This window comes from Oreochromis aureus, linkage group 11 (genome assembly GCF_013358895.1).
Source record: "Oreochromis aureus strain Israel breed Guangdong linkage group 11, ZZ_aureus, whole genome shotgun sequence".
Lineage (NCBI taxonomy): Eukaryota > Metazoa > Chordata > Actinopteri > Cichliformes > Cichlidae > Oreochromis > Oreochromis aureus.
The window spans coordinates 4,205,109-4,217,867 of NC_052952.1; the positions used below are offsets into that span (position 1 = coordinate 4,205,109).

At 40.8% G+C, this 12,759-nt stretch overlaps 1 protein-coding gene across 2 annotated transcripts in view; it reads left to right on the forward strand.

Moving 5' to 3' along the window:
* ano10a (anoctamin 10a) overlaps nt 1-12,759 on the forward strand; it is a 46,102-nt gene that overhangs the window by 26,750 nt on the left and 6,593 nt on the right. For both annotated transcript variants that reach the window (XM_039619575.1, XM_039619576.1), the window contains one exon: nt 8,440-8,556. In XM_039619575.1, the coding sequence (XP_039475509.1) occupies nt 8,440-8,556 (117 nt within the window). The remainder of the gene's footprint in view (nt 1-8,439; nt 8,557-12,759) is intronic.

The following is a 12,759-nucleotide window of genomic DNA, read 5'->3' on the forward strand; positions in this document are numbered from 1 at the left end:
ATGTACAAAGAGTAATGAAAATCGCAGTCAAAGTACACCAAAGTCCGCTGATTCACCCAGTACAAGAATTATGTTTAGTCCACCTAGTTTTGGAGTTACACGACGCTTGTAACTCCAAAAACGGCGCTCTTGCCTCTCACCGCGATCTAATTCTGACTGCTCATCACCCCTGTTTCCCAAGAGCTCACTGTCTTTCCCAGTGGCGCAGCTGGTAAGGAAATTATAGCCATTTGTTTGAGAGGAGTCCTCACTATGAAAAATAGACTGCACAAATCCTGTCTCTGTGTTGCGTGTGTAAAACAGGTGCACCTGTTTTGGCGGAAAAAGTACATAGCCTTTCTGATTGGTGGATTCAAATTAAGCAGCTCCAGGCTTTTTTACCCACCTAGAAACATACAGGAAACACTGTATGTACAGCCCCTGTTTGTTCACTTGCTTCTGCTGCTGCTGCTGTGTGTGTGTGTGTGTGTGTGTGTGTGTGTGTGTGTGTGTGTGTGTGTGTGTGTGTGTGTGTGTGTGTGTGTGTGTGTGTGTCTGTGTGTGTGTGTCTGTATGACAGAGAGAGAGAGAGAGAGAGAGAGCCTTTTTATGGGTGTATCTTATTGTGTGATTTAAAATCAATATATTTACACTGGTTGATTGAATTGGATCCTGTGTGTGTCTCTGTGCATGTGTGTTTCCATATATGGGGCGATCGTGGCTCAAAAGTTGGGAGTTCGCCTTTGTAATCGGAAGGTTACCGGTTCGAGGCCCGGCTCGGACAGTTTCGGGTCGTTGTGTCTTTGGGCAAGACACTTCACTCGTTGTCTCACTGGTGGTGGTCAGAGGGCCGGTGGCGCCAGTGTCCAGCAGCCTCGCCTTCTGTCAGTGCGCCCCAGGGTGGCTGTGGCTACAACGTAGCTTGCCATCACCAGTGTGTGAATGGGTGAATGACTGGATATGTAAAGAGCTTTGGGGTCCTTAGGGACCATAAAAGTGCTATATAAATACAGGCCATTTACCATGTCCATATTTGTAATTGTGCAAGTTATTACTATTATGCTAAATTACAGTATTTCTGCTACTTTTTCGGTGTTTGTGCTAAATACAGTATTTCTGCTAAATCTTAGTATTATTGCTTAATCATATTATTTGAGCAAAATCATAGTATTTGAGCATATTCTTTCTATTTGTGCCATAGCATAATATATTTGCTGAATTACAGCATTTCTGCTATGTTGTAGTATTTGTCCTAAATCACAGTATTTGTGCAATGTTTAGGTATTTTTGTTTAAATAAAGTATCTATGTAATCTTGTACCATGTTTGCTAAAATCCTGTATTTCTGAAAAGTTATCTTGTTTCTGCTAAGTTACAATATTTATTCTAATTTCTGCTGCTAAGTTCTGCTATGTTATTGTATTTCTGCCAAGTATTATGTTTTCTTTACGTTATTGCAGTTCTGCTAAGTAATTACATTTTTGCTAAGTTCTTATGCTTCTGCAAAGTTATTACAATTTTTTGCAAGGGTTTTACAACTTCTGCAACTTTTCAGCTTTTTCAGCTAGTTTCAGCTGACAGCTTCAGCTTTACAGCATCCACACTGCATTTTCGCAGGAAATGCAAATTTTTCTAGTTACTTATTATTATCAACTTCTCTGATATTCCCTCCAGCTTCAATTTGTAACACAGTAGCATTTTTTTTTTTGTCACTTACGCTTTGTGTGCTTGTGTGTGTGCGCGTACATTACATGTGCCCTTACTCTAGACTTTTTCTGATTAAAGACTCCAGGGACTCCAGTAAGTCACACTTGGAGCATGCTGCCTCTAATCCATCCTCTCCTCCTTCAAACTGTCTTTTGGGCTGACTAGAAATGAACATGACTTTTTATAGCAGAGGACTGCGCTTTGGGCCTGGGGGTCATGTTCTCTGTTTGATTTGCACTCTGCCTCACTCACCTGAATCATGAGAGGAGGTGTGATGCTGCTTTTGCAAACACAGAGGGAAACCAGGTTGGCTCACAGCTTGGTGTTTGGCTTTCACTCTCACTTTGCGGTGGTTGTATATGAGCAATCCATCCTGCCGCGACACACTGCATCAGTCAGGTGTGTCATGCATTTCCTTGCTTTTCTCTTTAGTGCACACTGCAGACCTGTGATGGAAGGCTTGGATCAAAGTTGAGATAAAATGAGTGAATGTGGAAGCAAAAGGAGGAGAAACAGGAAGGAAGGGACTGAGAGCAGAACTGACAGGGCTGATGAGAGAGACGAGGAAAACGATTGACTGAGGAGAGGAAACCTGTGTGTGTGTGTGTGTGTGTGTGTGTGTGTGTGTGTGTGTGTGTGTGTGTGTGTGTGTGTGTGTGTGTGTGTGTGTGTGTGTGTGTGTGTGTGTGTGTGTGTGTGTGTGTGTGTGTGTGAGAGAGAGAGAGAGAGAGGGACAGAGAGAGAGAGAGGGACAGCGAGAGAGAGAGGGACAGCGAGAGAGAGAGAGAGCTTAAGCTGATTGGACATCCAAGCACGTTCTTGCCTGCTACCATCAACCACATTTCCTAGAATTGAGCAAACAGGCTATTAAAGAGATGGCAGAACAAGAACAGTGAGAGCCAGCTTGTGTAATGTTAAGTGTATGAAAGAAGAGCTGCACATGAATACACATACATGTAGTTTATTGATTCAGCAGCCAGTATATTGCCTTTGGATGAACACTTTCTAATTAAAGCTGCTAACAGGTCTGTGAGTGCATACATTGTTAAATACAGCTAACTCCAGGTGGAGCACATTCTTAGTGCAGACAGACAGAAGATCACAGATGGTTTTTTTTCCATGGAAACATTTCTCATTGCTCTTCTTAAGTCGGTCGTCATCTCTTTAATAAGAGCAGGCTGATTCAGAAAGCTGAGGGTTCAAATCAAAACCCTCAGCTCCTCTTATCTCTGTTATGGGGGTGGGTTGGGAGCGGGCGCGAGGGCTTCGCCGCGTCGCTTTCCAGCAGCAGTGCTATGATACCTGGGTAATTGCTGTATAGGGTTTACACACATCAGCGAGCAGTAACTAGGCAACTGGCCAGCCTACCGCTGAAAGAGACAGAGACTTTCTTTCAGAGTCACGGGTCTGTCTGTTATAATCGACTCATTTCGGAGCAGCCTAAGAAACAGTGCAGGGACTCTGAAGTGTGTCTGCTTACAAGGGACCTGAAAGGACGGGAGACAAGATCACAGAGAATATTAGTGCACAGGATACAGACATATGTCCTAAGGCCCTAAGTGATGTTTACAGCTTGAGACAGTCTATAGTGCAAACAACAATAAATTTAGTTAAAGCTTGAAGAAGCAACAGTAGTCAGTATGTATGTATGCATGTATGTATGTAGTAGTCAGAGGTTTACATCCACTCATGTCCACTCATCATGGGCATGAATGTCACAGTAATTTTGGGCTTCTTGGAGCTGATTGTACTACATACATGATGATTGCACATGCCCATGATGAGTGTATGTAACCTGCTGGCCATAATTGTTTATAAAAGCATCCGTAGGGGTTATTATGCATTTCATTTAATTTGTAAGGCTTATATTCACTCTAAATACACAAACTTTTATGAAGTCCAGCACGCTCCTTTAAAATTTGGTTTGATCATAATTTTTAGAGGCAAATATCTGTCTTAAAGGCTGTTAGATGCTCTGGGACCATCATAAATGGGACCGAGTTGAACGACGAGACTGAACGAACATTTACATTATGGCCTATAAAGCAGAGTGGAACAGCAGTCAGGTAAATGAATCTGTCTTGTTACACTCAGTCACTGAGTGTCATGGTAATATAAAAATGCTTTTCTGTGCTGCTTTAATTAAGCCAAAGTCTACCAGTTCAAAGTATGTTATTATAATACAGACCATACTAATTGCTCACAAAGCTGATTACGAGTCAGTACAGGAAGGGTTTTATCAACTTTGTTATCTAAGTGAAGTCAAAGACCTGACATTAACGTAGCTCTGTGTGGTGATTAAGGTGCCTGCATGGGACAATTTTTTATGTGTGTCTGTCAAATTGTCTTTTTCAGCAGCCCACCGCACAGTAATCTCATTACACTGTTTTATAAGACAATAAGATTATCTTATCTGCTGGCAACCACAGAGCAGCAGCAGGCCAGGATTCACCCATAAACTAGTCTAGCCTCCCACTCTGTATTTGAGCTTTGTGTACACTGGAGAAGCTTTGAACTTAATCTTCTAAACCTGTATTATGTAATGAAATGACCCCACTCTACAGGTATTAATTTTGTATTGCAGTGCATTGTTTTGTTTTGTTTGTGATAGCACTGAATGGAACGTTGTGTTATTATTTCCTTGGACTTTACGTTATCACAGTTAGCTAATAGAATTTCTTTGAGCAATTAGAGAATGATGCCTCCTGCTTCCATAATCATTATCTAGAACCAGTGTTTTTATAATTCCACTGGTGTGTTTGTCCCCGAGTGGAACCTTTATTAGTATGCATAGATATTTGACCCATCATCAGGATGACTCAAGTTTATCACGACTCTCATCGTGTAATTCCCACAGTAGTCACTGGAGACCGCATCACAGCTAAGAGGAGACTTAGATTTGGCCTTAAAGTTATTGGCTGACAAGAAACTCGTGACTCAAAATGAATACTAATGAGTGTATCTGCTTGATGTGCAAGCTACTGCATGCGAATATGTCGATCATGACATAACTTTATCGTCTAATGTAGACCTCATGTTGTGTTTACAGCTCATTGTGCTGCCACCTGGTCAATAAAACCGGTGTATGCAGCTTTACTTTACGCTGAGTCAGACCTCACGAATCAAGTTGCACTGCATCGTAAAGACTAACGCGCCTCGCTGTCCTCACATCATACAGCAAACACACTCTCCCAAAAGTTGCGATCTCTCCCTCTCACGTCGGCGTCGCTGTCGGCTGTCCCCAGCATTCGCATGCCTACTCATCATCACTCCCTAATTTGATATACAATATTTTTGGTGAGTGATGAGCTCAGAGCCTAAAAACCAAACTTTCGTATTCAAACTACATGCTGGTGCATTCATGTTTCCTGACTGAATAAAGTTGATTAAAACAAATATTTAAATACATTTATTATTCTTGCTGTGTACATCAAGAAGCAAAAGCAGGGTTTCTCCTGCAGACAAAAAAAATTGCGATACAGTTTTTCCACATGTTCTCATTCATTTTTCCCCTCAACATTCTACACACAATACCCAATGACAGGTGAAATAAAATGCTTGAAATGTATTAAAAATCACAACATAACATGCAGATAAATATTCACAGCTTTTGGTTCACTGCTTTGAAGCATGTAGGGTGAGTTGTTCAGATGACTTTGAGGTAACATGAAGAAAACTGTAGTGAAAACACAGCATAGCAGCTAGCTGTTAGAATGATGCGTTCTGCCCCAGTCAGATCACCTATGAAAAGACAGTTTTTCTGTTTGTGTCTCATCAGTTAGATTGACGGTGGATTGAAGTGCAGTTAGTTCCATGGTAACAGCAAAATGTGCTAAATGATTTGGGCATTAGCACGGTGGCTAAGGTAGCATTAGCAATAGATCTGGGCAGTATGGCCAAGAATTCACAATTCCTATTTTTTGTTCTCATTACATAAACGGAACAAAAGAATTAATTTCAAAGTAGTCAAAGAGGGAAGTGGCTTTGCATGATTCATAGTTCAAAACAATTCTTATTTTTCTTTTGTTAGGTAGCCGCTATTTTTGCTCCTCTTTCTTTAAGGCCACCCACCCTTCGAGTGAGCTTCCTTCCTGCAGCAACGACATTCGAAAAGCAGGTGGGTGGGGTTTCTGTCCTTTGCAGGACAGCCCCTCGCTCAGGCCTGCTGTGAGTTGTTAGTCAAGAAATGGCTATTAGGTCTGCTTTAATTAAAACTGTACACCTTTCCAGAATAAGTAGGATAGCAAACCAACAGTATAATCCACTTGTTATCTTTTCATTTAATACAAAGAATACACCAGGAGGGTATAGAAAAATCTTAGCACCACAAGATTTTTTGACTTGGCGTGGTATTCTTGGAATCCATTTCTTTTATTCTCCTAGTAAGCTCAAGTTGTGTCACTGAATAGCATGTCACAGAAAATACAAGAGTCAGTGACATTCACCAACACCTTTGTTAGATACACATCTTCAAATTCTTGTTAACACAGATATCTAATCAGCTAATCACACGACAGAAAGGTATGCAGACATGTAGACTTTCCACTGGTCAAAGTGGTCAAACTGAGCATGGTTGTGGGCGTCAGATGGGCTACTCTGAATGTTTCAGAAGCTGTTGATCTGAGCAGCAGCTCTCACAACCATCTCTGTGGTTTCCAGAGAATGGTCAGAAAAAGAGAAAATATCAAATCAGCAGCAGTTCTCTGACTGAAAATGATTTGTTCTTGTCAGAGGTCAGAGGAGAATGGCTAGACTGCTTCAAGTTGGCAAAGGTACCCGTGATTTAACAACCAAGGTGTATCTAACAAAGTGAACTGTAAGTATACACTCCATGTTCTCTGTGTATTTTTGTCTGGGCGACTCAAAAAAAGCAAACTTTATAGTAAACCCAGACAGCTCATATCACTCTGCTTATATCTGCATTTGATGCGAGAAAATAACAGGTCTAATTAGTTTGTCTTTGTTTGGAGGAGTGTCCAGGTGTTCCTCTTTATGTAGGGCTACACAGTATTAAGCTGTATATCAAATACTTGTTCTTCAAATAGGAAATGGCAAACCTGTAATATCCAGAGTTTGTCTTTATAGATTTTTTTTTAAAATTTTAGAAAATTTCTTAGCTGTAGTAACATTTCTATTTGCCCTACATTTATTTACTTTGGAATTCTGTCATCTGAATTAAAGATGAAGGAGAAGATCAGCCTTTGCTGGTGTAATGTAATCAGTGTAGCAATGATGATACAAATAGCTTTCATACTGAGCATTTGAATTTCAGTCACATCCATTGTGTCAGACAAAGCAGAATTTATTGTCAGGCTCAAATGTTTCACAAGTCACCTTCTTCCAGCCTTCACCGACTGTCCTCTGTCTTTAGTCTAACCTTGTGCTGTTGAACACTCACAAATATAAATTAGCCTTGAATAGCATTAGCAATTCGCTAAGAGCTTTATTCTGTTTATTCTGCACTTTCAATCAATGTAACAAATCACTGAGGTTAGGGATTTCTGAGCTTGTTCTGGTTGTTAATTATTGGAGCTGCTGTGCTGACTGGAATGGCAAAATGTCTTAGTTAATGCAGCTTCAAGCTCACAGTGTTCCAAGTGGCATCAATCAGAGCATAATCTGGGGTCATGTTAACAGAAAACAAGTGTCCAACTAGGCAGATAAATTATTTTACCATTCTCAGTGAAAGCTAGTGTTAGCGTGGGCATATATGTTATTCCATTGTCATTCATCTTACTCCAATCACTTGGTTTGATAACCCCAAAACCCATTTCTGTGGAGCAGTGCACCTTGTTATCTGCTCTTGCTCTCACACCATTTGTTCCATCTACTGTAGCATAAGTCCATTACTGTGATGAGGAAAGGGGTGTTGAATCAAAGAAGCTGATGGCGGCTGGCCGTGCTCCAGACGGACTGGCACAGGGTGTGCCAGTCCGTTGGTGTGTGTGTGTGTGTGTGTGTGTGTGTGTGTGTTTCGTCATCTTTATGGGAAAACGCATATTCTGCTGATTCAGAAGTGTGCAGTTTGCTGTATTTGATTACTCGAGGTCTGACAGAGAGAAACTGAGATCTGTGGACCCAGTTAAGACTTTTACAAGCACAAAGTGTTCTTCATAATAGATTAAGCAACCTTCTGGGTTACTTGGGTCTGTATGTATCCTAATATGCAATACACATGAAATGTGTTTTTAATTTTTCTGCTTAAAATGTTTGGGTAGCATGAAAGTTTTACATTAAGGCCCATGCATATATTCATCAAAACTTACTCTAAAATCATGTCATACAGACACAAACACGATTTTTGTTCTGACTCAAAATAAAATTTTTGTCTTGTTAACTTTCCTCAAATCATCTTCCTTGTAGAATTTTGGCATTCTAGCTGTCAGATCCATTCCAAACGGTAACGTGTCGAGGGTTACTGTTTCCTTTCAGAGTCATTGTTAGAAAACATAGTCAAAGCTGCCTGTGCTGGGGTTTTTTTCATTCTCATTCAGCTTCAAAGACACGTACCAGGGCTGTCTGTCTCACCCTGACGTTCCACTCAGTCACTCCCCTTCTCCTCTTCTGTCCTCTGTCATTTTACAGCAGTGTGTCCCGTGAAGGACACCGATCTTTAAAAACGGTAATCAGGTTATGTTGATGTAGCTTTCAAAGCATGCTGTCCTTCCTCTGTTCGGAACTAAAAGGATGTAAATAAAACGCTGACCCTGAACTTCCTAATCCCTATGATGTGATTGTCTGTCTGTGATTTCAGCATGTACTGCTGGGCTTCAAGTTCATTCTCACCTTCCTCATCCAAGATGTTCCCAAACACATCCAGGACAAACTGGCCCGTCTGGAGTTTGAATCATTGGAGGCCCTCAAGAAGAAGGTAAAGTCTGACTCTGCTCTTACTTTCTTCACTTTGTTACCACTCAGCAAGTTACTACCTGTCCTGTGACATTCGTTGACAACAATAAAAGGCTGATGGGGCAATATCATAACCCTGCCAGGCAGGCAGGCAACATGAACACCAAAGTTTATGAACATGATAACTCGAGAACGAAGTGATGTAGGATTTTCAATTTGATACTGTAGGTATATCAACTAGAAATCTCGGATGAGTTTGCCTCGACCTCAAGGTCAAAGTCAGAGGTCGTGTTTTCTGAAAGTCTTGTGAATGTCATAACTTGGGAATGAAGCGATGTAGGATTTTCAAATTGATACCATAGGTTTATCTACTATGAGGCTGAGGGGTACCACGAGCCACACGCCAGTATTTTTTGCAATTTTCTTTTCACTTTGCTTAGTGGAAGGAGTCCTCATCACCAGAGGACTCTGTTTGTAGTAAATGGTGTCAGCAAGAAACACAAAGAACAGTTTCCCATCTGGGAACAAGAAGTGATCTGAACTTGGTTTTACCAATACATAAAGTAAAGTTGTTGTTGTTGTTAGTTGGAATGGACCGAGTTCTGATCTGATATGCTACCTTTGCTGTGGGTATAAGGAGAGTGAAAGTAAACAAGCAAGTGAGGAAACATCTTTATCTGATCTTTTCAGACCTGCAGGCTCACTTTGAAGATATTTCACACACAATGCACATACTACTATACCAACAGCTTCTGTCTGGAGGTTTGCAAACATTTTTTACATTACTTGAAGATGGTCAGACTGCTCAAATTCTGTGCTTAGCTTCCTTCATCCTACATTTGATCTACTGCTAGCTGATGTTGTTGTGTGAATAAGTAAACCCAGAATAACACAGAGCAGGATTTATTTCTTTGCACTGTGCATCGACTCATTGTTACTGATATTCGATCCAGCTTTTTGGGTCAGTGTCAGACTTATATCCAATCCAAATATCAGAGTATCCCTAATAAGGCCTGGAAGTTTGAGGGTTCTGCACAGTATCTTAGCTATTCCCCAGGACTGCACTCTGCATTCTGGACAGAGACCTCTGATGTAATCTCTTATTGCCACTCAACCCACTTTGGACTTTACCTTCCACATTTGGTTCATTTGTTCCTTTAGCCCCCAATACTATTCCACGGTCTATTTTCTCATTTTTCTTCTTCCTCATGTTGCTGTCCACTGAGTCTGCCACATCTAAACACAACTGCAGTCTTATGTACCTTGTCAATCACCATAATGTCTGATTGGTTGGCCAGCAACTGCTTGTCTGTCCCACTGGACATTAACCCTGTTCTTCTCAACCACCTTTGGTGGTGTCTCTCATTGAGACTTGAGGACTTCTAATGCATTTCACAGATGTTGCTGTAGATTGCTCAGTCCACAGTTCCCAGCTTGCATCTTACATCCTGCTACTATGTGTTGGCTGGTGCTAGATTCCTGCCTCTCTGGATTTGGTGCATGTGAGGAGTTTTTCTGTCTGGACATCAGTGGCTTCAATCTTTGACCTTCGGGCATCTTTATCATGGTTCCTCTTGACCTGTGGGATACTTAGGTACTTGTAGCTGTCCTGTATGTCTGCTCTTCCGCTTTCTGGTAGATCGACTCCTTCAGTTCAGTCCGAATGAGGATTGTGGTGAAGTGAATCAGTAAGTCAATGACTTGCTCACTCCTGGTATACAGCTTGGAAGTCATCTGAGGAGTCGTACTGGAGGAGGCTAATCGTCACTCCAGTCTTGCTAACCACCAATGCACAAACATTCAATCAGCCAGTTAAAAACAGGAACAACTCAGTACATTTAGGCATGCAGGCATGGTCAAGATGATCTGCTGAAGTTCAAACCAAGTACTGAATGTGACTTTAAATACAGCATGGTTATTGGTACAAGACTGGGTGGTCTGAGTATTTCAGAAACTGCTGATCTACTGGGAGTTCCCACATAACCATCCGTAGGGTTTGTAGAGAATGGTCCAAAAAAGAGAAAATATCCAGTGAGCAACATTTCTCTGGGTGATAATGCATTTTTGCTTAGTGATATTTTGTTGGCACACTTTGGGCCCCTTACTACCAACGGAGTATTGTTTAAATGCCACAACCTACCTGAGTATTGTTTCTGACCATGTTCATCCCTTTATGACCACAGTGTACTAATCTTTTGCTGGTTTCTTGTACCAGGATAACTTGTCATGTCACATTGCTCAAATCATCTCAAACAGTTGACTGTACGCAGATGGCCGCCACAGTCACCAGATCACAGTTCAGTAGAATACCTTTAAGTTGTGGTTGAATGTTCAGCTGACAAATCGGCACCAACTGCATAATAGTATCAAGTCAATATAGACCAAATTATGTGGTGAATGCTTCAAGCTACCACAAAAAAATTAAGACTGTTCTGAAGGGCATCCAAGCTGGTGCTAGCAAGGTATACCTAATTAAGTGTGGTGGAAATGGTTTTGAATAACACGGTCAGTGTATGTGTATGTAATGTCTGTGAGCAAAAATCTTGGGCTTCTCTAATCAATATTTATTTCTACCAGTTTGAGTGTATATTCCTAATATCATCATCTCAGGAACACAGCTCTGTGGATAAGCATAGGAACCCCACTTACATGACATTTCTCATATAGTTATTTACTCAACATGCATTATGATGTGCTTGTATGTAGTAGCTGTTGTGAAGTCTTAGATGTACAAGAGCAGAAAGGTTGTGTATATCTCCATAACAACGTACAGCTCCAGAGCTTCCCATTCAGCATTAAGGAGAGCTCTCAATGTCTGTCTCAGACCACTTTACTGAAGATAAATGGTGTGCTATGCTAATAGTATTGATACGGCTCCACAGTAAAGCAGTGGCTTTCTGTGTGCCACAGCTATTTGTTTGATGTGGACTGACAGAGCTGAGTGCTTCTCTGATGAGCTGTTGGATCGTCATTTCTTTCATATGGTCTTTACTGCCCTTCAGTATGTTGCTGCTCCTCTATATATTGCTGTTTTATGGTCTGACTTATTACATACCATTTGCCAGTCTTACCAGAAGAACTTTGAATAATTAACGGTTCTTTTTATACTCACTATGAAAATAGATTATATTTCATCAGTTGTTACCACAGATATATTGAAAATATAACCACATCATGCTAATGTTTGCTTCCTGACAGAATATTCATCTTTAATTGGTCTGTTTCATGTACACACTCTCCTATTAACCAGTGATGTTGGCTTTAATTTGTGGTCTCTTGCTTCTGCAGAGACAGCTCCACGGAGGGTGAGTAGCTCACACGCTGTGTGAGATTCCGGAGACTCTTTTGTGTTTTCACTGCCGAGCACTTGGTTGATATTTAATTACTTATAAAGTTGGCTACTCACCGTGTATTCTAATACTGATGTTTTTGATGTGAGTTTGTGATCTAACAAGCTGAGATGTGTGATGCTGTGATACTACAATTAACAGTTTAGTAAGAGAACCACTTAATGCTCATAATCAAGGTGGAAAACAGATGCTGGTGATTCACCTGTCAGCATGAAAGAAGATTCCTGCCGTAGCATCTGAGCGAATGAATGACTCCTTAAATATGAACTGTATATCCTAGGCTTCTCCTACCTTGTCAGCCTTGTTTCTAGTAGATATCAGTCTGACTGTCCTCAGAAAGACAGCCATTCAGATAGAATGGTTGTCTGCTACTTAAGGCAAGCTGCTACATTAATGTAGTAACTGAAGTAGTCAGACATGCTGTGTCGGAGGTTGGAGGCCAATCGTGTAGACATCTTGGGTAGAAGAAGCTACCTGAGAAATTGCATATTACAAAACAAGCAGACATTGATTCCTGTTCTCAGTCTGAACCAGAAGTTCTGACCTGAAGCTCTAAAGCTGAAGCAGCTCTTTATAAGACTGTGCCGCACACAAATCTGATGCACATGTAACATCAATCCTCTGATGTTCCTATAGCAGAACTCCAATTTAGATTATGAGCTGCGTAAACCGAAGTTTCATCTCAAGTGAACCATAAGAGTAAAATCATTCTGTAATAACCATATGCAACAAACATCCTTCTTTTTTCTGTAATAATTGTGAAGAAGTTCAAGAACATTTTGAAGCTTTTCACATTTATTAAGGAATCATTTAGAAATTCAGGCAGATGTGTAATTTCAACAGTTTTGTTGTACATACTCTATGGTGCAAAATCA